Source organism: Natator depressus, chromosome 3 (assembly GCF_965152275.1).
Source record: "Natator depressus isolate rNatDep1 chromosome 3, rNatDep2.hap1, whole genome shotgun sequence".
In the NCBI taxonomy this organism is placed as follows: Eukaryota; Metazoa; Chordata; order Testudines; family Cheloniidae; genus Natator; species Natator depressus.
The window spans coordinates 151,332,931-151,358,870 of NC_134236.1; the positions used below are offsets into that span (position 1 = coordinate 151,332,931).

Consider the following 25,940-nt stretch of genomic DNA (forward strand, 5'->3'; position numbering starts at 1 on the left):
ACATTTAAATCTCATCTCATAGCCACATAAACTCACTGAAACCTCTTCGAATCTTAGCTGTCCTTTCCCAGGCCTTTTAAGTTCAGCAACATCCTTTTTGAGGTCAGATGACCAAAACCAAACAAAGCACACAAAGTGTAGACAGATCATTGATTTATACAAGACCAGTATAATATTATCTATTATTTTCTACCCTGTCTTTAATACAATCTAGAATCCTATTAGCCTTTTTCACTGTGACTGCACATTGAGCAGACATCTTCATTGAACTGTCTACAGTAACCCCTAGATCTTTTTCCTGAGAGTTGCTAGCTAATTTAGAACCCAACAGCGTGTATGAAACCAAGAGAGCTTTATTCACAGTCATGTTCTCTGTAGCTCTCTTATTATAATTTCTTGTGTCTTTCTTGGTGCCAGAATTCTTGCAATTTTTTTTTGTCGTCTGCTCTGTTATTTTCTCTCCATTTCTAGGTGTGATATATATAATGTTAGCTTCTTTTGTAGAGTCAACTCATCTCTGCATTTGCAATTGCGTTGCTGTGCTGTCTTTCATTAAATAGATTCCTCAAAGACTGTGATTACTTGCTAAGTTTTAAAGTTTTGAAGGTAACAGCCACTGTCATTTTTCTAGCTTCCATTACAAGTATCAGGATTTAAGGAAATGGACTATAGCTGATCAATGCATCTTTATAGTACACTGCTTTCCTAGCAAGGTGGTGTGGTTAAAACGGGTAGGGCACAGGTCTCGAAATCGAGACACTCCATGCTCCCACAATGTCCTATGCAAATAGTGTTTCTCATCTAAAATTTCATCTTCTATTTATATAGTGATACATCTTTTTATACAGTAGCTATTACTAACCATTAGCTGATATCAATCTATAAAATCAGAAAAACTTGGCTCCTAAATTATACCTTTCATTGTTACCATTTCTTTTTCATACCAGGCTGTAATGTTCACCTCAGAAGCTGCCACATTGACACTACTGTGGACTTAAGAGGTGTTTTATTATTGTTTCACTTTAACATATATAAAACAACGCTGCTGAAGGGGAGGAGGATTCAGAAGAACAGTCCTGGATGTATCAATTCCACTCAGTATTTGATTTAGATATGTAACCACAGATAAAGTAAAAACAAACAATGATGCATGTGCTTCTTTATAAAAGCAGGAACCAAGAACTCAGTATTATCCTCTAATCTGAGGATTTCTTGTGCTTCTCTTGGGAAATTTGATGAAGTTCTGGCATCCAAATAAGGAGAGCCAAACTCCCCTACATTTGTTTGAGGACAAGAGGCCTCTTCCAGCAGACATGGCACTGGTCTATCAGGGACATCATCCAAAACTTTCAGTCACAATAAACCAATGACAAAAGACCTGAGGAGAACAAATGTTCTTTTTTCTTATTTATAAAAAAATAGAAAGACTGATAAGTACAAGGAAAAAAGCCAATGAAAACTTTTTGTACTGAAATATACAAAAAACCAATATTTCATCTGAAATTTATGGCTTTCAATTCTGTCAACAAATGGAAAAAACATAGGAATGGACAGAAGAGTTTATAATAATTAAATAAAAACATTTACAAAATGGTTTAATGTCACCTACCAACTACAAAAAACACTCAACCATCCACTGCCATCCTGAGAAAAGTGTGGAAAAAACACAGATTATGCTCTAAAAGTCATAAAATCCAGGCTCTGACAGACCAAGTAGGGAAGTACATCCTAGAGTTGAGGACTCCTCATTGAGAACAGGCTGTCAGCAGCCCATTTTGTTTAAAATTACACTGTTTCAATCAAGAAGTCTACTATTTACGGGCAAATAAATCTGGTCATCTGAAAAAGAATGATACACAAGCGGCATGTGCCCAGATTAATTTCAAAGCATGTGCCCAGATTAATTTCCTATGTAACTGAGACAAAAAATTGTGAAGGAATAAAATGAAAGGAGCAGAATAATTTATGGCTTGAATATAAATATGATAAAGGCAGGAAGTGAATGGTAAGAATTTTCCAAAGAGCATATGATCTGATTGATTAAAAGGATGAGGAAGTCATGTAACAAATCAAAACAAATTTGTGAAAAGAACAGAACAGTAACAACGAGATACTGCTGTGTATCAATAATCTAAACAAACTCGGACACATTAAACAGGGGGAATAAACTGAGTAACACATTTATAGACACTATGATAACAGCAGCTTAGGTGTGGCATGTTATGTAAAGGAAGGAAGTAGGGACTTAATTCTTCTCTCTGTGAAGTCAATGGGAGTTTGGCCATCAGACTTCAAAGGGAAAAGAATACAACCCTTTAAGAAGAGCAGTCATTGACTTCTGCGTAATAAAAGGACATGATAAAAACAGAATAACAAATTTTGGAAGACTGTGGGAAAATGCTGGTGAAATCGGATCAAATAAAAAAAAGGAAAGACCACAGGAGAAATGGGAAGTTTTCAAAAATATATTAATGTATGCCTGCCATCTAGTGATAAGCACAGTAAGAGTAGAAGAAAAATGCTAACATGAATGAACATGGTGGTATAAAATAAAATCAAGACTAAAGGAAGAGAGACAAAGTCGGTGAGATATACGATGTCAAATTCAAAAGAGGATTACAAAGTGAAATTAGGGGAGAGAGGAAAAATGGAGGTAGAGAATACAAGAAACTTTTAATAAGAAGTTAAGATAAATGAATGGAAGAGCAATTCTAAGTACATCAGGAACAAAAGGTCAGTGAAGAAGGTATTAGGGCCTCCAAGAGATAGCATTAGGGGAATTTGACAGAAGTAGTAAATTCTGCTAAAAATTTAATGAATTAATTGCCTTATTGTTCACAAAAGATGAGAACCAGAAGTAGACACACGTTTCCCAGAGGAAGCAGATACAATGCTGAAGGAAATCAGGATCATGCTAAATAGGTAATTAAAACAAAATCTAACGTCCAAAGAGTAAAAAAAAAAAAACAAAAAAACTTTACAGTCACATGCTTATAAAGACCAAAGCTCCAAAGGAAATGGCAAATATTCATGTTCTTCAGACATATCTCAAATCTTTTGGAAACAGGGAAGGTAGTGGCAGATTGGAGAGAAGCTTTGTAATACCTATAATTAAGCAGGAATCAGATTCTTTATCTTTTAAGACACCTTACTCAAAACATACAGGTGGCAGCCTGGCTTGTACCAGGCTGCAATTCAAATTAGAGTATTCTTGAGCTCATAAGAAGTTGCATATCTTTGTATTTGTGCAACATTTTTTTACTTAATGCTTACTAATACATAGCATTTTACATTTTTTAAAAACATTTTATAAGCACTAACTAGGTAATAATCCTTACACTCTTACCTCACAGGTATGTAAGTATTATTCACCCACTTTACAGATGAGGAAAACAGGAAGGAAGAGAGTAACTTGCCCAAAGCCACACAACATGGAAAGGGTAAAGCTAGGATTAGAACACATGGAATGAACTCCCATCCCCACTGAAATCAATGGCAGTTTTACCACTGACTTCCATGGGGCCAGAGTTTCATCTACCAGCTCTCAGCTCCTGTCAGGAACAAGGAATCCCAGCCTGCTCACCTGCTAGGTTAACTCTCAGGCAGTCTAACCAGTGCAGCTGGGCCCTAACAGAGCTGCCTGATTGGCCAAACCACCCAATTGCCTGAGGATATCAGCAGACATGCTCTTAAGACCCACAGCAGCAGCAAGGCACTAGCTGCTCAATGCATCCACTCACGGCTGTGATCGCTCCTTAGCCTGCTTGTTCCCATGTTCTAAACTCAGATCCGGCCCTGCTCCTGCCATGGACTCAGCCTTGCCTCACTCCAGGTAATCTGGCTCTGACCCTCAGCTTCAATTCCTGGCCTGACTCCTGCTCCAACCACTAGATCTGACTCTTGCTGCAACAACCAGCCTTTACTGCCTATTTCCCAGTCCCTAACTGTTTGATCAGTCCACCAAGAGGAACCCATCAGAGGAAAAGGGGTTCAGTTCTCTCTGGCTTAGATCCCACCATGACAAATGTCTTCCCGTCACTGATAGTGGGTGCAGTGTAGGACCTGCAGGCTCAGATTGCTGCCCTGCAGGTGTAGAATGTGGCCTTGCAAACACAAGCTGCACAACTTGCAGCTCTGTCCCCTGCTCCCCATGAACCAAAGATTCCACTGCCAGATAAATTCAACAGTGACTGTAGCAAATTCTGTGGATTTCTGAATCTGTGCTGGCTTCTATTTCTGTTGCAATGAAGAGCACTGACCAAGCCAAAGTAGAATTTATCATCCGCTTGCTGACTGAGGAGGCCCTGGCCTGGGCTTCCCCTGCTCATGGAAAAATCTAGCCCTCTCTTGGGTCAGTTTGAAAACTTTGTGCAAGCCATGGTGGTAATCTTTGATGACCCAAATCACATATGCACAGCAGAGACTGCGCTTCAAGCATTGCGTCATGGGGGCTGATTGGTTGCCAAGTTTGCCACAAATTTTCAGGGCCTGGTAGCAGACACTGAATGGAAAGAGGCTTGCAGTGTTACCACTTCCAGCTTGGCCGCCATGAAAAAACCGAAGATGACCTGGCACAGATGGAGTCCTTGCTTGGCCTGGACAGTATAATCGAACTGTGCATTAAGAGTGATCACCATCTGACGGAGCACTGCCAAGAGTGAAGCTCAGCCTCTTGTGGCCCAGTGGTTTCCCTAACCCCAGTTTGCTAACCACTGGCTTTGTCCCCAACAGACTGCCCATGCCCAGTCCTCCCTTTCCAAGGCTGAAGAAAAAAAAAAGACATAAAAAATGGCAGGTTTATGCCTGTTCTGCAGAGAACCAGGACACTTCGCATTGGGCTGTCCTGCCCCAGCAAATACCATGTCTCAGCCCCAACAACGATGCCTGGGTTGATGTTCTTCCCCTCCCCCGAGTACTTGATATTGATATTTGTCTGCCCGTACTTTGGCAACAGCTAACCAGAACCTGACACATTTCCGACTCTCCCTCTAACTTTGACACCCCACCATATCTGAGGTCCGCCTGGAAGTGCTGGTTGATTTGGGTGCTTCAGTAATTTCATGGACTTGGACTTTGCATGAGCACATGCAATGCCCATCCAGGTGTGAAAGCTCTCCATACTTGGTGGAGTGTATCGAAGGGACACTTCTCTTGTAGGGCCTGGTTACCCACCAGACTGCCCCCTTGGAGGTTACTATCCTCCAGTTTGGGCTCATCCAAGCACCACACTCTCAGATTCTCCTCAGCATGCACTGGCTCGCCACCCACAATCCGCATATCCATTGGCGGGCAGATGCAGTACATTTCAGCTCCCTGCATTGTCAGCAATCATGTCTCCCAATACTCAGCCCTGGACCAGAAGATCTCTGTGCTCACTCTGCCTCCTCAGAAAATCTGAGGCCATTAGTTCACAGGGAATCTCTGTACTCTCCGCATCCCTTCCTGCCACCTCAGTGATACCTGCTGAATACCAAGAGTTTATAAGAAGAATGTGTACACCTTGCCACCCCATCCACTTATGACTGCTCCATTGATCTTTATCTGGAAGTGGAGATCTCTTTTGGTTATACCTACTCTCTTTTTGAAGCTGCCTTCAAAAGAACATTCAAAATGATTTCATTCATCCATCCATATCTCTGGCTGAGGCACTGATCTTCTTTGTAAAAGAGGAGGATGGATCTCTAATGCCCTGTTTGGAATACAGCAAGCTAAACAAAGTTATCAAACAGAATTGGTAACCCCTGTCCCCTATCAGGGAATTCTTTCAATGACTTAGCTCTTCCATGGTCTTCACAAAGTTAGACCTCCATGGAGTTTATAACCTGGTAAGGGTTAGGAAGATTGACGAGTGGAAGTCCACCTTCCATACCTGGTAGAGACATTTCAAATAGCTAGTTATGCCGTTTGGCCTGTGCAATTCCCTGGCAATCTTCTAGCATTTCATCAATGATATCTTCAGGGACATGCTACACCGTTTTGTATTATCTTACTTAATCATAGAATATCAGGGTTGGAAGGGACCTCAGGAGGTCATCTAGTCCAACCCCCTGCTCAAAGCAGGACCAATCCCCAATTAAATCATCCCAGCCAGGGCTTTGTCAAGCCTGACCTTAAAAACTTCTAAGGAAGGAGATTCTACCACCTCCCTAGGTAACGCATTTCAGTGTTTCACCACCCTCCTAGTGAAAAAGTTTTTCCTAATAGCCAACCTAAACCTCCCCCACTGCAACTTGAGACCATTACTCCTTGTCCTGTCATCTTCTACCACTGAGAATAGTCTAGAACCATCCTCTTTGGAACCACCTCTCAGGTAGTTGAAAGCAGCTATCAAATCCCCCCTCATTCTTCTCTTCTGCAGACTAAACAATCCCAGTTCCCTCAGCCTTTCTTCATAAGTCATGTGTTCCAGACCCCTAATCATTTTTGTTGCCCTTCGCTGGACTCTCTCCAATTTTTCCACATCCTTCTTGTAGTGTGGGGCCCAAAACTGGATACAGTACTCCAGATGAGGCCTCACCAATGTCGAATAGAGGGGAACGATCACGTCCCTCGATCTGCTCGCTATGCCCCTACTTATACATCCCAAAATGCCATTGGCCTTCTTGGCAACAAGGGCACACTGTTGACTCATATCCAGCTTCTCGTCCACTGTAACCCCTAGGTCCTTTTCCGCAGAACTGCTGCCTAGCCATTTGGTCCCTAGTCTGTAGCAGTGCATTGGATTCTTCCGTCCTAAGTGCAGGACTCTGCACTTGTCCTTGTTGAATCTCATCAGATTTCTTTTGGCCCAATCCTCCAATTTGTCTAGGTCCCTCTGTATCCTATCCCTACCTGCCACCGTATCTACCACTCCTCCTAGTTTAGTATCATCCGCAAATTTGCTGAGAGTGCAATCCACACCATCCTCCAGATCATTTATGAAGATATTGAACAAACCGGCCCCAGGACCGACCCTTGGGGCACTCCACTTGATACCGGCTGCCATCTAGACATGGAGCCATTGATCACTACCCGTTGAGCCCGACAATCTAGCCAGCTTTCTACCCACCTTATAGTGCATTCATCCAGCCCATACTTCTTTAACTTGCTGACAAGAATACTGTGGGAGACCGTGTCAAAAGCTTTGCTAAAGTCAAGAAACAATACATCCACTGCTTTCCCCTCATCCACAGAACCAGTAATCTCATCATAGAAGGCGATTAGATTCGTCAGGCATGACCTTCCCTTGGTGAATCCATGCTGACTGTTCCTGATCACTTTCCTCTCGTCTAAGTGCTTCAGGATTGATTCCTTGAAGACCTGCTCCATGATTTTTCCGGGGACTGAGGTGAGGCTGACTGGCCTGTAGTTCCCAGGATCCTCCTTCTTCCCTTTTTTAAAGATGGGCACTACATTAGCCTTTTTCCAGTCGTCCGGGACTTCCCCCGATCGCCATGAGTTTTCAAAGATAATGGCCAATGGCTCTGCAATCACACCCGCCAACTCCTTTAGCACTCTCGGATGCAACGCATCCGGCCCCATGGACTTGTGCACGTCCAGCTTTTCTAAATAGTCCCTAACCACTTCTTTCTCCACAGAGGGCTGGCCACCTACTCCTCATGCTGTGTTGCCCAGCGCAGCAGTCTGGGAGCTGACCTTGTTTGTGAAGACAGAGGCAAAAAAAGCATTGAGTACATTAGCTTTTTCCACATCCTCTGTCACTAGGTTGCCTCCCTCATTCAGTAAGGGGCCCACACTTTCCTTGGCTTTCTTCTTGTTGCCAACATACCTGAAGAAACCCTTCTTGTTACTCTTAACATCTCTTGCTAGCTGCAGCTCCAGGTGCAATTTGGCCCTCCTGATCCGCAAGGATTTCACTGTTAAGCCAAGCTGGTCGCCTGCCACATTTACTATTCTTTCGACACATCGGGATGGTTTGTCCCTGTAACCTCAATAGGGATTCTTTGAAATACGGCCAGCTCTCCTGGACTCCTTTCCCCTTCATGTTATTCCCCCAGGGGCTCCTACCCATCAGTTCCCTGAGAGAGTCGAAGTCTGCTTTCCTGAAGTCCAGGGTCCATATTCTGCTGCTTACCTTTCTTCTCTGTGTCAGGATCCTGAACTCGACCAACTCATGGTCACTGCCTCCCAGATTCCCATCCACTTCTGCTTCCCCTACTAATTCTTCCCAGTTTGTGAGCAGCAGGTCAAGAAAAGCTCTCCCCCTAGTTGGCTCCTCCAGCACTTGCACCAGGAAATTGTCCCCTACATTTTCCAAAAACTTCCTGGATTGTCTGTGCACCGCTGTAGTGCTCTCCCAGCAGATATCTAGTAGCTTCTGCGAGTTGCCGGAAGAAAGTCTCGTCCACCTCATCCCCCTGGTCCGGTGGTCTATAGCAGACTCCCACCACTACATCACTCTTGTTGCTCACACTTCTAAACTTAATCCTGAGACACTCAGGTTTTTCTGCAGTTTCATACCGGAGCTCTGAGTAGTCATACTGCTCCCTTACATTCAGTGCTACTCCCCCACCTTTTCTGCCCTGCCTGTCCTTCCTGAACAGTTTATAACCATCCATGACAGTACTCCAGTCATGTGAGTTACCCCACCAAGTCTCTGTTATTCCAATCACGTCATAATTCCTTGCCTTCACCAGGACCTCCAGTTCTCCCTGCTTGTTTCCTCATCTTTTCAGAAAATCAGGCCTTTCACAATCATCACGTATGCAATATCCTAGAGGGACTCTGTCAAAATCGTCTGTATCCTAAGCCTGAGAAGTGAGAGTTTGACCAAGATACAATTGAATTCCTCAGGTATATCATCTGTCCCAAAGGGATAATCATGGACTAAAGATCATGGACTAAAGAGGCCGTAGGCAACTGGGCCTCACCAAAGGACTTCCATGGGGTACAGCAATTTGTGGGCTTTGCCAGTTTTCACAGGAAATTTATCAAGGGCTTTCCTAGTTTAGTCACCCTATGATTGTCCTGCTAAGTAAGGGAGCCTGGTTCACCTGGTCCCTAGAAGCCCAATCCAACTTCAAGCAACTAAAAGAGAGCTTCACTATGGCACCCATACTGACCCCACAAAACCATTTACAGTAGAGGCCAAAGTGTCAAACTTTGCTCTGGATGCAGTGTTGTCCCAGCCAGCAGATGACTGCACCCCCATGCCTTCTAGTCACATAAGCTAATTCATATGGAGAGAAACTTTGATATATGGGAAAAGGAGCTGATAGCCATAAAGGCAGCCTTTGAGGAACGGCACCGTCTTCTAGAAGGGCCCAGGTTCCCTGTACAAGTCCTCAGAGATCACAAGAACCTGGAATACCTTTGGAGAGTCAGGCACCTTAACCAATGAGAGGTCTGCTGGTCCCTCTTGTTTGCCTGGCTCAATTTAATAATTACCTGTCATCCAGTGTCAAAAAACCTGTCCCGCAAGGATGAGTACCTTGACTCTGGCAGGGGAACTCCTTCAACAGTTCTTAAGGTGTCCAATTTTGTTAATGGGACAACAGACAGCAACCTGATGTCTTCCTCTATTCCTTGCAGCCCAATGACCCATTCACAGCTTAGATCCACCCATCACTTGATGATGCCGGTATCCAACCTGTTGCAGAGTTTAGAATACAGGATGATGTCCTCTTCCAGAAAGGCTGTATTCATGTTCTGGGGGGACAGCTTAGGCTTTAAGCCATGAATCACCACTTCTTGGTCACTTTGGCCACTTCAAGACCTGTAACTTGGTGTCAAGGACTTTCTGATGGTTGGGCCTGCACACCTCTGTCAAAAAGTGATAAAACACGCTGCAATCTTGGTGCCTGAACCAAGAGCCCATGCTTGAAACCGCTTGCTCTTCTCCAACCCCATCATATCCACTGTGGATCACCATGTCCATGGACTTCATAGTGGAGCTGCCTTGCTCTCAGGGGTACACAATGATCTTGGTTGTGGCTGATCTTTTCATCAAGATGGCACAAATCATCCCGTTTTGTGCCATCCCTATTGCCCCAGAAATGGCTTGCTTTTTCCTAGAGAGAGTTTTTCATTACCACAGATTGCCAAGAAGACCAGGGACCTCAGTTAATCTCCAGTTTCTGGCAGGAGCGTCTAATGCTCCTGGGCATAGAATCCCTCATCTCATCTATATACCATCTGCACACCAACTAGCAAACAGAATGGGTCAACCAGATCCTTGAACAATACCTTTTCTGCTTTTGAACTATCATCAAGACGACTGGGTTTCCCTTCTTCTCTATGTTGAATTTGTGTATGATAATTCCTCCAACCAACAAAGTCCCTTCTTTCCAATGATGGGTTTCATCTTTGTTTTCACCCAGCTATTCCTGCAAAGTCTCTTGTACCTGCTGCTGCAGATTTAACTTCCCACCTATGTCAAATACACCAAGAATCGAAGGAACACCTGACATCTGCTAAGGAGGCTTAAACCCCATGCCAACCAGGATTGCCAGGCTACTCCCACTCTTGCCATACACTACAAGGTTTGGCTACCCACTTGGAAACTTAGGTCAATGCGCCCATTGGCTAAATTAGACCACCAGTATCTGGGTCCAGTTAAGATTCTGGAACAGGTCAATCCAGTGGCATTCAGGTTACAATTGCCTGAGTCCCTCTGGATCCACACAGAGTTCCATGTCTCCTTCCTCAAGCCTTATATCAAGAACCCATTTCTGCCCTGGTCCACCTCACCACCCCCACCTATCACTGTCCAGGGGCAGGAAAAATATTTGGTTTGACAGATCCTTGACTCCCGACACATCAGAGGGAAACTCCAGTACTTAGTGGACAGGGAGGGTTATGGTCTGGATGAATGATCCTGGGAACAAGTGGAAAATATTCATGCCTTGGGCCCGCTTGCGGGAATTTTACAAAACCTTTCCTGACAGTTCTGGCCCTGATGCCCCTGGGAAATGCCCTTCAAGGAGGGGATACTGTCAGGAATAAGGTCCTGCAGCTACCTGCTAGCTTAACCCTCAGGCCATATAATGAACACAGCTGGGCCCCAAGTGAGCTGCCTGATTGGCCAAACTGCCTGATTGGCTGAGGCGATCACCAGACCTACTCTTAAGACCAGTAGCAGGGTGCTGGCTGCTCAAACATTTGCCCACAGCAGCTATAGCGCCTACACTTGCTTGTTCCCAGACTTGATCCTGCCCTGTTCCTAGCCTTGCTTCACTCCAGCTAACCCAGCTCTGACCCTCAGCTTTGATTCCTGGCCTGACTCCTGCTCAAGCCACTAGACACTACTCCTGCTCCAGCCAATAGGCAAGACTGCCCACATCCTGGTCCCTAACAGTTCCCAGTCTTTTGTTCATTCTACTAGGTCATTCTGCTTCCTTAGTTTGTTGCATTAGTCTTGTACATCCACTTCAACACCATAAAATATAATCATTTTGCCATTTTCACATGTTTTCCAGTAACATGGAGTATGACTGCCACTTCCGACGGTGTCATGTGCAGCAACATGCTGATGAAAACCCTAAACCAGCCCTACTAATAATCTAGGAACTATAGATTTGAAATATTAAGCTTCACAGTGGAGAAAAATAATGGAAATGTGAATCAGAGAGAATATGAGAACACCTGGAAAGGTGTGAATTAATGAAGTGTGCATGCATTCACAGAACGAAGATCACGTCAAACAAATACTATATTGTTTTCAAGAAATGAAATAGCTGATGGGGAAAGGCAAGCAATAAAAATAATTTTTTTTGGTCTTGAAGAAAAGTTTCTGATAGAGTGCAACATGAAAGAGCCAGTTTAGGAAGAAAAGTTCAGAATGTGAGTGCTTAACATTTTCTTTCCTGATTTGTAACCATATGTAAAACACAGTACGTTAGCGGCTTTTATGAACTAAGAGATTAAAATAAAAGAAAAAGGACCTGATTCTCATTTACACTAAGGCCCATTTATATTGGTCTGGGAGCATAAAGTGGCCCTAAAATGGATGTAAATTGTATTTGTGGTCTTAAACTTCGTGTAAATATAATTTACTCCCACTTTAGGGCCACTTTACACTGTCAGAGCAGTGTAATAGAGCTGTAGTGTAAATTAATATTAAGTGCCAACAATTAAGGTATATCCAAAAGGAGACAGTGCAAGGTAGATGGAGGAGGCTATTGGGTTAGAGGAATGATTTTACACACTATACTGTATCTGTGACTTAGACAATTCATTGCATTTCAGTAAATGCAGAGAAATTTAAGATATGAAACTCAGGAGAAAACCAAAAAAGATTACAACCTCAATGATCACTGAGGATGTGGGGTAGTAGACCATAAGACTGTAGATCCTGTTGCATATGGCTTTACAAAAAATAAAACAGCGGGATCAAACACTATATAAATCAGAGGAAACTGCTTTGGTTTTTATTGAAGATACTATTGAGGCTAGCTTTGGAATACTGTGCAATGTTCTGGCCATCTTATTATTTAAGAAACAACAACATAAGGGCTCACAACTTAATACTAGTGAAGAGGCAGGCAATACGGAATTTAGATGGGATTCTTCTGAGCAGTTACTTAATATACAGCAAAACAACCAAGTGGAGTGATAGGTGCAACTCTCATAATATTGCTCTTGTAGAGTTTAACAGAAATAAAATAATTATTTGGAACAAAGTTGACTTTGGAATACAGTTCTTAGTGTCAAAAGAGGGAATGACCTAAATGGGCACCACGGTCTCTTTCCGACCTTTATAATACAAGCTACAGTGTGGAGAGCCAGAATGTGCAATGAATTTGCACAGACAGAAGGAATTTTCACCCCAGGCAATGTGCTCTACATAAACTACTATACAGCTCCTTAGAAATAGCACCAATTTCTACAGAGAATTGCACTAAAAAGCCCCCTGAGCCTCAGGTCTTAACCAACCTTTAGCTATTGGGGGTCAGGATGAAACTTATCCTATGGGCAGAATAGCTCATAAATGCCTACTGCACACTTTCTTGGCCTTCCTCTGAAGTTTCTGATACTGGTTACTGTTGGTGACAGGATACCACCTAAACTGATCTCTGGTTTGATCCAGTACGGCAGCTCCTATGTTCCTAAATTACTGCAAACTTCATTTATGGTTTGCGGAGAATGAAAGTTATCTGCTTGATATTAACCTTCTGAAATGTCAGGAATTAAATCAAAGGAGTCTGTAAAGAATGAAACCCACAGGGAACAACACAATGGCAAAGAGAAGGCTCCTTGAGGAAACAATGGGGGGAATGATGAACTGCAGAATATCCTGTCTGGCTCCATCCAAACTAGAATGGTTTACTCTTTCCAAGGCTGGGCCTAGGATCAGAGGGGATCCTAAACCTCACAAATGTTAGGAAAGAAAGGAGTGGTTACCCAGGTTGTGTCACTGAAAGCTGACAGATGGACTGAGGCACACTGATACATAGCCTGCTGCTGCAGGATTGGCTGCTTTTCCTGCCAGAAAGAGAGTTAGGTGGCCTGAGAGGAATTCATAAAAGATGGCAAGGAAAGCTGAAGGTGTAAGACAGATCCATTTGTGTAGGCCTTTTATTGTTTTTAGCCTTTGCTTTTCTTGCTTTTGTACCTTAAAAGGAATGAAAACATAATGTCTTGTTTTAGGTGCTGTTTCTGTGAACGTACAAACATGCACTATCACATATGCTCCCGAAGAGAAACTCTTGACAGGTACAACACCAAGTTGGACTTGTGTCACTAACATGATTGGGAACCAGGGAGATTCCAGACCAGAAATCCAATCTAAGAGTGGTTGGACTGCATTGTTCCTCCCAGAGTGAGGTGCAAGAAGCCAAGCCTGTCATCTAAAGGGTGCACTCCATGAGGAAAAAAGGGGTTTAAGATGCAGTTTTCCCTGTAGGCAGGATACTGTGCCTTTCATTGAACAGCTTTATATAACGGGACAAAGTATTCAGTGGTGAAAGTGAAATCAGTTAGAAATAAAAACAAGAAACGGGTATTGGAAATGATCATCCAAACTTATGAAATATTCTTTCACTGATACTCAGTCCCAAAACCAGGACATAATCACAGAGTTGATTCACAGCTTTAAAGTAAATTCTGCATCTGTAGCTCATCTATTGCTTTATCACAGGAGCTAGTACAGATGAATTTTGGAGGGAAAGGGAATTGATTTAACTTTTATCACCATTTCAGGTGCAGTCTCCAAGTCCAATGTAGTGTCACATTTATAATGTCCCCAGAATTCTAATGTTATAAGTATATGTATAGGAATAAATCTATATTAGTGATCTTTAGTAAAGAGATGATAACCAAAAGAGACTGACGAGTGTAAATATGACAGTCTACATAAAGCAGAAATGGAATAAGCTTTCATGGTGTACTTTCAACAAATCCATGGGAGGCAGGAAGATATCCTGGCTCCAAATTTCGGAGAACTCACTAATGAAAACTGAGCTTCACAACAAGATGTAGATTTTTAAAACATTTTTAGTGTTTAAAATATTTTTGATCTTTGTTTCCAGGGTGTATTTCTTCCCATTTCAGTCTCTTGCTCATTCTCTTTCCAACCTTCTGCTGAGCGTTGGCAGTGTTGACTGCTGATTCTGAAAGGTATGCATGATAGCAACCATTGCCTCAGCAATTTGTACTGACTTGACTTGTGAAATTTCACTCTATATTCCTTCTGTTGCCTTGCCTAGGACAAACATCCCCATATAGTAAATAAAATCAGAAATCTTGACTTCTAGTACCACTACAGTTGCGAGAGTCCACCTGAAAGTCACATAATACACTTTACTGATTACTTATTATTATTTGAATCACCCCAGGAGCCCGTCACGGACCAGGACTCTATCATGCTTGGCACTGTACAAACACAGAACAAAAAAGACCCAAAGAGCTTACAATGTAAGCACCGGACAAGAGACAACAGATGGATACAGATAATTGGCACAGGAAAACAAGACAATATTGGTCAGCATGATAGGCAGTGGTCTCAGCACACCAGCAGCCTAATCATTGTCAATTTTTTTGAAGGCAACACTGCAAAGGAGAGTTGGAAGGAGGAATCTAAAAAAAAATAATGAAGTGGCTTTGCAGATGTTGACGGGGAGCTCATCCCAAGCATGAGGGGCAGCATGGCAGAAAGCCTGAAAGTGCTTGTTTGAAAATTTAACAAGTAAGTGATAGTGGCTGACATCATGGACTGATTGGAGGCAGGAGTCAACCTTACAATACTAAATAAGAAATGACAGGAAGGGTGGGGAGAGACTGTGAAGGGCCTTGAAAGTGAAGACAAACGGCTTATGTTTGATACAACAGAGAAGAGGGAGTCAGTGAAGGGATTTAAAGAGAAGGGTGAGATGGTCACAATGATGGGATAGGAAAACGATCTTTGCAGCAGCATTCTGAATGGCGATGAGTGCTACAAGATAGCATCTGTCAAGTCCAAAAAACAGAATGTTGCAATAACTGAGACACAAGATGATGAGAGCCTGGATGAGAGCTTAAGCTCTGTGGATAGATAGGAAAGGTTGTATCTTACAAATGTTATACCAAAAACATCTGAAAGACTTAGGCCTTGTCTACACTAAAGGGAAAAGTCGATCTAAGCTATGCAATCTGAGCTATGTGAATAGCAAGTCTTAGAGCCTGGGGATCACGGCATGCCCTGGTGACAAATTGGAGGGTGGGGGTGGGGAGAAAAACGGGGGAGGGGAGGAACCCACCGTAACTGAAATTTATAAGTGAACTAACTATGCTATCCTAACCAACTAGAACTATCTACAGCAAAAACCAAAAGTACTGCTAAGCCACTTGCCGAAGCAGAGCAAGGGGAAGTTCCAGCTATCGTCACTGGTGGTAAGAAGGAATTGAGGGCCCTTTATTGGGTGCCATGAAGGCACAACTCCAGGAGGTGCCCAGGCCGACCCCACGGATGCTGCTAGGTGAAAAATGTTCCAGCTACTGTGCACATGCGCGCGCACACACCTGATTCAGAATTGATATGAACAGGTACTCAAAGAAGAACCGTTTCTTCTTCAAGGAGTGTCCCTATGGGTGCTCCACATTAGGTGGCTACCAAGCAGTTCACTCTAAGGTGGGTGTGGTGCGGGGTGCTTCAGAGTTGATTCCAGTACCAAAGAAAGCACAGCCGAGCTGAACACTCAGAAGGCAAAGTCATGACCTATTGAGTAGTGTTCAGCGAATGTATGTATAGATGCCCTTACATATTTCAATAATGGGCACATTTTTGAGGAATGCTGTAAAGGTGGAAATGGACCTTGTAGAGTAAATACATATGTTCAAAGGTATTTGAATATTACAAGACTCGTAGCAAGAATTAATGCAGAAGGATATCATCTTGGAAAGACTTTGATTAGAGATTACAGACACTTTTAATCTACCAGAAAGCAAGACAAACAATTTCAGGGTCTTTCTATCCAGATAGAAGGCCATAGCTCTTCTGATGTCAAGGGTGTACAACTATGCTTCTTGATTATCGAGGGGAGGCGTAGGGTGGAAGAATGGCAGGTGAAAGAATGGGTTGGTTAGTATGGAACTGGAAGAAATTTTAGGTAAAAACATTTTGGATGGGGTCGCAGCATGACCTTGTCCTTAAAAAATACTGTGAAAGGGGGGCATGCCATAAGGGCCCCCACTTAGCCATCACTTGGAGATCAGGAATGTCGTTTTCACTGACAAATGGAGCAGTGAGCAGGTAGCCATTTGTTCAAATGGGGGTTCTTGTGAGACATTTAGGTATTAGATTAAGGTGCCAAAGAGCAGTAGGGTGCTTGACTGGCAGATCAAGGCTCCTCAGGGAACTCGGAAATCTCTCTGTCATTGGGTGGGCAAAAATGGAATAACCCTCTATCGGAGAGTCGAAAGCCCTGATGGCTGCTAGATGGTCTCTGACCGAGTTCAGTGAGAGTACAGAACTTTTTAGTGTTAGGATATAGTCCGGTATATCTGGCAGTGATGAGGTCATCGTTGGAATATATCTGAGGTCACACCAAAAGAGAAATCTTGTCCATTTTTGAGAGCATGTGCAGCGACCAGGCACTTTCCACCTGTGTAATAGTATATATATATATTTTTTTACACTTCCTCTGATCAGGTGGGTCTCTAATCCCATGAACCATCGACCAACCATGCTTTGAGACAAAACACTGTGAAACTGGAGTGAAGGATCTTCCTGCCTTACTGGGAAAGGAGATGAGGAGCGGCATGAAGAGTGATCGGGGAACAAACGGCCAATTATATTAAGTAAGGAATACATGTTAGTCTGGGCCAGGTCAGAACTATTAAGATGACTCTGACTTTGTCTCTTTTTATTTTGAGGAGAACATTGGCTATTAGAGGAGTCTGTAGGAATACATACAGGAGATCCGACAATCCAATGAAGGTGAATAACATCCCTCAAGGATCAGTGACCCAGTCTGCCTCTCAAGCAAAACTGGGTACATTTCTTGCTTAACTCTGTGGCAAACAAATCTGAGGAGTGCTGCATTGATGGAATATGTGGTGTAATAAGCTGGGGTCTATTTCCCACTCATGGTCTTGGAAAAAGTGCCTGCTAAGTGCATCCACAGTCACATTTTGAACCTCCAGGAGATAGGCTGCTGTGATGATGACCTGGATGCATATGCACCAATTTCAAAGCTTGACATCCTTTGCGCAGACAGGGGGAGGGTTCTTGCTCCTCCTTGCCAATTAATATAAAACATGCATAATATGTTGTCTATCATGATCTTTATGTGTTTGCCCCTGATTAGAGATAAAAATTGGAGACTCGTACCTGACTGCTCTGAATTCTAGGAGGTTGATGTGCAGCGTGGTCTCTTGGAACATCCATTTGCCCAGGGATTTGCAAGCATCTAGGTGTACTCCCCACCCTAGTAGAGAGGCATCTGTCATTATGATGACCACTGGGAGAGGATGTGCAAATGGAACTCCTGTGCACACATTGTGATAATCTTTCCAGCAGTCGAGGGATTGTTTTACTCAGGTGGGTATGGAAAGAAGCACATTTTAACTGTTTGTTTGGTGAATAAACAGCCTGAGCCTAAAGCAGTTCTTGACTGGAGTTTGGGAACTGAGTTGCATTGTACTGGCTATGTTGGAAATGGCCACAAACCTGTGCAGAGGAAAATAGGCTCTTCCTGTTAATGAACTGCGATGAGCCCCTAAGAATTCTAAGTTTTGCACAGGGGTCAAAGTGGACTTTTGAATGTTGAACTGTAGGGCCTATTTGAGGAAGAGATCTATGGCTTTGGAAGTTGTCTATGATGTTCAGGTAAGGGAATACTAAAATACATTTCCTGTAGTGCTGTGCTGCTACTACTGATATGACTTTCGAAAAGACCCTCGGGGCAGATGACAGGCCAAAGCGAAGCACCCGATACTGAAAGTGGTCCTGACTGACAGTGAAACATAGGAATCGTTTGTGGGATGGATGGATCACTATGTGGAAATATGCATCCCAAAGGTCGAGGGCTGAGAACCAATCCCCTTGCTCTAGTGATGGAATTAGTAGCCTCAAATCTAGGATGAGTCTCCAACTGCCATTCTTTGCTGGTACCAGAAAATACCCAGAATAAAATCACTTTCATCTGTGTTGCATGGGAACTGGTTTTATAGCCCCCAAGCATAGGACAGAATCTATTTCTTGATGAAGCAAGCTCTTGTGAGAACGGTCCCTGAAGAGCGATGGGATAGGGGGTTTGTTGGTGGAAGTTTAGAAAGTGGATGGTGTACTCTGTGGAAATAATCTCCAAAACCCACTTCTCTGTATGATTAACTCCCCAGCCCACCTGAAGCAAATGGAGGAAGGCAGGTGAATTGGTGCAGCTGGTAAGGAGAAGGAGAAGGATGGTAATTCAGGCCGTTAACTAGCCTGTCAAAATTGCTGCTTGAAGGTGGAAAGAGAGAGGTGGAAGGCTGAGAGGTGGAAGGTTTCCTTTTCTTGAATCGATGTCTCTTCTGATGCGGTTCATATGACATCTGGAAGGTCAGGCATTAAGCAAGATGGGATCTCCAAGCCATCTGGGACTTGCTGAGCTTTCTCTTGTGGGCAGGTGTATAGATACCAAGAGAATGTCAGGTAGCCCTAGAGTCCTTTAACATTCACAGAGTTTCAACCGTGCTGTCCACAAACAATGCAGACCTATCAAAAGGGATGTCCTCCACCATATTAGAATCATAGAATCATAGAACTGGAAGGGACCTTGAGAGGTCATCTAGTCCAGTCCCCTGCACTCGAGGCAGGATTAAGTCTTATCTAGACCAACCCTGACAGGTGTTTGTCCAACCTGCTCTTAAAAATCCCCAGTGATGGAGATTCCACCACCTCCCTAGGCAATTTATTCCAGTTCTTAACTGCTCTGAGAGTTAGGAAGTTTTTCCTAATGTCCAATCTAAACTGCTCTTGCTGCAATTTAAGCCCATTGCTTCTTGTCCTATCCTCAGAGGTTAAGAACAACAATTTTTCTCCCTCCTCCATGTAACAACCTTTTATGTACTTGAAAACTGTTATCACGTCCCCTCTCAGTCTTCTCTTCTCCAGACTAAACAAACCCAATTTTTTTCAATCGTCCCTCATAGGTCATGTTTTCTAGATCTTTAATCATTTGTGTTGCTCTTCTCTGGACTTTCTCCAATTTGTCCACATCTTTCCTGAAATGTGGTGCCTAGAACTGGACACAATACTCCAGTTGAGGCCTAATCAGCGTGGAATAGAGTGGAAGAATTACTTCTTGTGTCTTGCTTACAATACTCCTGCTAATACATCCCAGAATGATATTTGCCTTTTTTTTTTTTTTTTGCGCAACAGCATTACACTGTTGATTCATATTTAGCTTGTGATCCACTATGACCCCCAGATCCCTTTTAGCAGTACTTTAGCTGATGGCTAGACATCCATGAGCAGATGTTAGAGAGATGGACTGAGATTTTAATTTGGATAGAAGAAGACAGCGTAAACAACAAGCACGAGAGGTGCTACAGATCAATCACAACATCGCTAACATGGTAGGAAATCGCTTTTCATGCTTGAAATACAAGCCATGCCAAGAAGCAGAGCCACAGAGTCTTCATCCAGTTCCACAAAGGCCTTATGAAAAGGTAGGCACTGACTTATTTACCTCGCACTCAAAGGATCATTTAATAGTCACAGATTATTATTCTCTGTATTCAGAAATTTGCACAATGCACAGTACTAATAGTAAGTAAGTGACAGCCAGTGTGAAGGGTATCTTGTCCATACATGGAATTCCAGATGAAGTCTTTACTGATAATGGGCCACAATTTTCTAGTGCAGATTTTAGGCAACTTGCAATACATTGTGATTTTCATCACAGAACATCAAGTCCAAATTACCCCCCAATCAAATGGATTTGTGGAAAGGTATATATGGACAGTAAAGAGCCTTATGAAAAAGACTTCTGACAGCGGGGGTGATTTGTAGAAAGCTTTACTGGTTTACCAAAGTGCACCCCTGGAGAATGACTTTTCTCCAGTACAGCTGTTAATGGGAAGAAGGATCAAATCTAATTTACCAATTACTGATAACTTGCTGAAATCTCAGAACAATGAAACTATAAGGAAGATGAAAGAAAATCAGAAGTTGAAGCAGAAATATTATTTTGACAAAAGTACCCGTGATCTCCCAGGTGATAGAGTGTGCCTGAGGAATCACACATGGAATATTCGGGGCCAAATGGGTACCATTAAAGAACAGCTGTATCCAAGGTCATATGTAGTCCAGACAGAACAGGGGACACATTTCGATGTAATATAAGGGATCGGTGAGTAATCCTAGAAAGTTCCAACACACTGACACTACATGTGGACTCTGCTATTTCCCATCTGACTGATCCTTTATTATCAACACACAAAGGAGAAACTGTCAAGGAACAAGAGAACAACTCAGATTCTAATGAAAGAGTGATATTGAGAAGATCAGAGTGGAGATTAAGCATCCTGAAAGACTCATAGAGACTTGCTAACCTGCCTGGAGAAGTGGTATTTGAGGAAAGTGAGTGGTAAAGACACTCCAGAGTGATGTACTGGTAACCTCTCCTCTCTAGGTAGTTGACAAATTGGGTTTATGGAAATGCACGACATGGGTAGAGAATTTAATGCATGTGTTATTAGATAATTGTTAGCTCTTTTTATATATGTATATAAGAGTTAATTTGTTTTTCTTTAAGATGAAGGATGTAGAGATATGTTTGTAGAAGACTACAATTTAGAGACGTTCCCTCATAAGTGACAATATTATGAACATAGGAATTTGGACATGTGCTCTGGAGGCGGGGATTGAGAACACCACATGGCTGTGTGCAGCAGTTTATCAGAGACACTCTCCAGTTTGTTTTATCAAAGTTTTATTTCTTTCTCATTCACTGGTTTGTTACTTAATGAACCCCACATTGTTAGTGCTGAAGACAGCTGACAGGCCAAGGACGATGAGGATGGGGTACTGATTCTGACACTTGTCTAGAAAAAGATAATTCGAGACTTTGGTGAGAGCGGTTTCAGTGGAATGCAATAGGCAGAAGCCAGACTGGAGAGAATCAAGGATGGAATTGAAAAGGAACTCCAGACAGTGATTGTAGACAACACATTCAATGAGCTTAGAGATGAAAGGGGAAAGGGTAGTTGGAGATAGAAGTGGGGTCAAGGTTGGTTATTTTTTAAGATGGGAGAGATTAAAACATGCTTGGAAAGAACCAGACAAAAGTGAGAGGTTAAGGAGAAGATTAAGGGAGAGGATGAGAGTGGGCACGAGAGTGATCAAGAAATGTGTGGGATGGATTCACAGGGCAAATAGAGGGGTAGGAGCTGGAGAGCAGATAAACTTCTGCATCCGTGACAGTGGAGGAGGAGAGTTGTCCTGGGGAAGGGAAGGGAAACTGAGGGGAGGGGGAAGGTCACATTGTCTTTTCTCTTGAGAGAAATCAGCAAGATCCTGTGCTGAGAGAGAAATGGAGGCAGGAGGAGCGGAGGGTTTGAGGAGTGAGTCAAAGGTGGCAGAAAGGCAGCTGAGATTGTGGGTGTGAGATTCACTTAAATTGAAGTTGTTTACCTAGGAAAATGGCAGAACTGAAGGAGGAGAGAACTAATTTGCAAGGGAGGAAGTCAGCCCAGTCACAGGATTTTCACCAGAGATGCTCTGCAGTGTGAGCACAGGAAGCAGATGTTGGGGGTGGGCTGGGGGTTGACAGAGGAGACCTTGTGATGGCAGAAAGGGGCAAAACAGTCCAGGGTGGAGGAGAGTGAAGCATGGAGAGAATCAAAAACCCCATCAAAGGAAGAAAGGGAAGAGAGGGCTGAGAGCAGATGAGAAGTTATCCACACTGATAGCCTGGAAGTCACAGAAAGACTGAGTGACAGGATGTGGGGAGTAGGGGGACTGATGGGTGATGCTGAAAGAGATCAGACAATGATCGGAGAAGGGGAACTCAGCAACAGGAGATCAGAAAGAGAGTGGTGCTTGGGCAAGAACAAGTAAAACGAATGGCCATTTTCATGAGTGGGACAATTGAACCGGGGCTGCAGGTCAAATGAGGGCTTGAGGGTGTGGAAACGTGTAGCTAAGGGATCAGCAGGATTGTCAACATGGAAGCTGAAGTCATCGATGTGGAGTGTGGGAGACTGAGAGGAAAGAAAGCGAGAGAGAGCAAGGAGTTGAAATCAGAGAGCATGGCTGATGGGGAGGAGTTCGATGGATGGTAGATGACAGTAACATGGAGGGGGACAGGAGAATAGTGTCGGATGCAGTGTTGCTCAAAAAAGGCAAAAGGGTGGAAAGAGGAGGTGTTGGAAGTGGCATGAATGGAAGAGAAGACCAACACCTTCACCATAGTCTGATCCAGGGAGTGTAAAAATCCTCTGTAAGAGAGGGCAGAGGCAGTGTCTGAATTATAGCTGTATTACAATAATGCTGAAAGGGCCATGAACACAAACCACACATTGTGTGGCTCTGCAAACACATAGGAAAACATGGTTCCTGCCCCAAACAGCTTACAATCTAAGACTCTGCTAAGACATACACATGTACTCACTTAACTTTACACATTTTGAGTGGCACCCCAAAGATAATTGCAGAAATAGGGTCTGATTTGAGACAATATGTAATCAGAGTCTCAAACTAGTGGGGAGGAGCAGGGTAACAACAGAAAGATCACATAGTTACATACTGCAGGGTAACTAGTGCACAACTTGATGTTTCTAAATATTCTGAATTAAAAATAAATAAATAAATAAAATCAGCTATCCTGATTACCACACAACATAGTCATTGCTGACTGATTGCTTGGCTCACTGATTTATAAGTAGAATAATCCTATTTATACATGATCCTCTTCTGGAAAATGAGACTTTTTATTATTATTTACAGGGCACCTTAATATTGTGTGATAAAAAAACAAGCAATCAGAGTCTACATTGCTTCCCCAGTGCATTTATAATTGTGTGATCATTCCTAAAAATAAACATTTGTATGCTAAGTATTACTCCTAGCTTACAGCAATGTTCAACAATGCCATGATGAAGGCCAGACAAACATTTTGGGCTGGTCTACACTACAAAATTAGGTCGGCTTAACTTCATCACTCAGGGCTGTGAAAAAATTCACGCCCTGTTGTGATGTAATTAAGATGACCTAAGCCCCAGTGTAGACACTGCTAGGTCGACGGAAGAATTCTTCTGTCAACCTAGCTACCACCTCTCAGAGTGCTACAGTGGTTTTTACATTTGGCTGTAAAGAAACCTGTACAGTCTGGAAAGATAATGACAAAGTGACCAAAATACTCTTCATTACTAGATTGCTAGAGCAGCAATAAACATAGGTACATTTTAGGCAGCATTAGCAGTTTACTATGGAAATAGAATGAAATCTGTATATTCAGCAAGAATATAATAGTTTTTCCTCTCTTAAAAACTGTCCCATACCTCGTTAGCTGTGTTGTGAGTTCCAACTATTCTGATGAAGGATGCAGGTTGTCTGTCAAAAGTTATTGCTTGCCAAGATCTACAAAAGAAAGCAGAGGGACATACTGTATTAGGCAGTCACCATAGGTTGCAGTGAAATACAGAAAGAATCCATTGAAGTGACAAAACTGGCTGGCATTTAATGGGACCAGAAGGGGGACACACTTTTCATAGCCTGAATTTCCAGCAGTCTTGGTTCAGTTTAGATTTTTTAAGTGCCTTGACTCTACTTAGGTGTACTCCACACACAATTCAGTGCAAAAATTCATACAGAGAAGTTAAGCTCTAACTATTGTTAAAGACCTTTAAGAAAAATTGTAATAGAAAAAAATATTGGTCAGAATTCTAAAGCTCCTTTGAATTAATTTCTGACAGTATCAATAATAGAAATATACAGGAGGAAATGGATGTTTGCATTAACTACCTGTAGAGACCAAAGGAATCACCAGGGCTGGATTAAGCCAAATCGGAGCTGTAGGCACATGATGACATGAACTCCCCACCTCCTGCATGGCTCCATCCCGTGGCCTCACCCCCAGTGCTGTGGCCTCATTCCCCACTTCAAATGGCAGTGGTGCCACCCTCCCTTTCTAAAGGCAGCGATATGGGGTCCCCTTCATTCAGCCAGGAGTGACAGGAGCAACTCCTCCCGCTGGGAACAGCAGGCCCCCCACCTTTATCCTCTCAGAGGGGCAGGAGCTGGGGTGTAAACGTTGGGTAGGTGGGGAAAGACTGAGTTCACTGTACTCTTCTCCTGCCACACACACACTCCTCTGTTTTGGAGGGTAGGGAAGAAACTGAGATGCATAGGCTCTCTGCAACCATAAGGGCTAGAAACATTCTTCTGAAGTGATCACATGATTCAAGGTGCTGGGGCCCTAATATTGGTCTTTAGTACCTATGCCTTTATCTGGCCCTGGGAACCACCCAAGTCTTTCAGGGTATGTCTCCACTGCAATTAGACACCTGTGGATGGTCTGTGCCAGCAGACACAAGCAGGCAGGGCTAAGGCTAAAGGGCTGTTTAATTGCAGTGTAGGTGTTCGGGCTGAAGCCCAAGCTCTGGGACCCTCCCACCTCGCAGGATCCTAGAACCTAGGCACCAGCCTGAGCCCGAATGTCTACACCACAGTTAAACAGCCTCTTCACCCAAGTCAGCCCCAGGTTTTTAATTGCAGTGTATATACACTCTTAGTTACTCTTTGCTTGGTTGTTGAAAGTTTCAGTCATTTGTCTGTGCATTTTTAGTGCATCCATGACCATGGTACCTTGGTCCCATAAATCCTTGATTAGTATAATGATTATTGCAGTTTACACAGCATATTTCTAATCAGTATGTTGGCACCCACAACCGTAAAAATCACACAGTATTTTTATCTAAAAGATTTGCAGTCCATAATTAGATTTCTTCCTTCCACATCAGATAGTTGCAGACACATGTTTTTCAGTGATTATTGCTAATTACAAATGAAAGATCAAAAATTATTTATATTTAGATTTATGTCAGTTCATTGTTCTTTGGACCCTTTACTGAATCCTCACTCTATAAAGCAATTTTATAGAAAGAAAAAGACCACTTATTCAACATGTTAACTTAGTACTTATTCTTCATTATAACAAAGTGAAATATATCAGTTATTAAGAAAGGCAAGAGGTAGAAAATCATAGGGTATATCTAAACTGCAGTTGGGAAGTGTGACTGAAGCACACTCACAGATACCGATGCTACCCTCATCTCACTTTCAGGGATCCCACTCATTACAAAATCTGAGAGAGATACAGTTGCCTTAGTATTATGTCAACGGTTTTATATGCAGCAAATTGTGTAAATTGGAACTTTAGTCAATTTATATTTTGTCCTCACTCTTAATCCTGTACTCCAGATGGTTTACTTACAACAATTAATAAAGAAACAATTGCATGCAATAGGACAAATTAGCTCCCATAAGGAAAGAAACTTTGTTTCAATTTTTATGATATACTGTAAAATCATCCCTG

The 25,940-nt window shown here is 42.9% G+C and overlaps 1 protein-coding gene and 1 long non-coding RNA gene across 3 annotated transcripts in view; one reads left to right on the top strand and one right to left on the bottom strand.

Annotated features, from left to right (window-relative positions):
• The window catches only part of BTBD9 (BTB domain containing 9), a 290,025-nt gene that overhangs the window by 11,784 nt on the left and 252,301 nt on the right, over positions 1–25,940 (bottom strand). For both annotated transcript variants that reach the window (XM_074949106.1, XM_074949108.1), the window contains exon 10: positions 23,905–23,983. In XM_074949106.1, the coding sequence (XP_074805207.1) occupies positions 23,905–23,983 (79 nt within the window). The remainder of the gene's footprint in view (positions 1–23,904; positions 23,984–25,940) is intronic.
• Positions 17,829–25,940, top strand: part of LOC141985202 (uncharacterized) — a 59,574-nt gene continuing 51,462 nt past the window's right edge. Inside the window, exon 1 of the long non-coding RNA XR_012638888.1 lies at positions 17,829–17,956. This is a non-coding gene — a long non-coding RNA (uncharacterized LOC141985202). The remainder of the gene's footprint in view (positions 17,957–25,940) is intronic.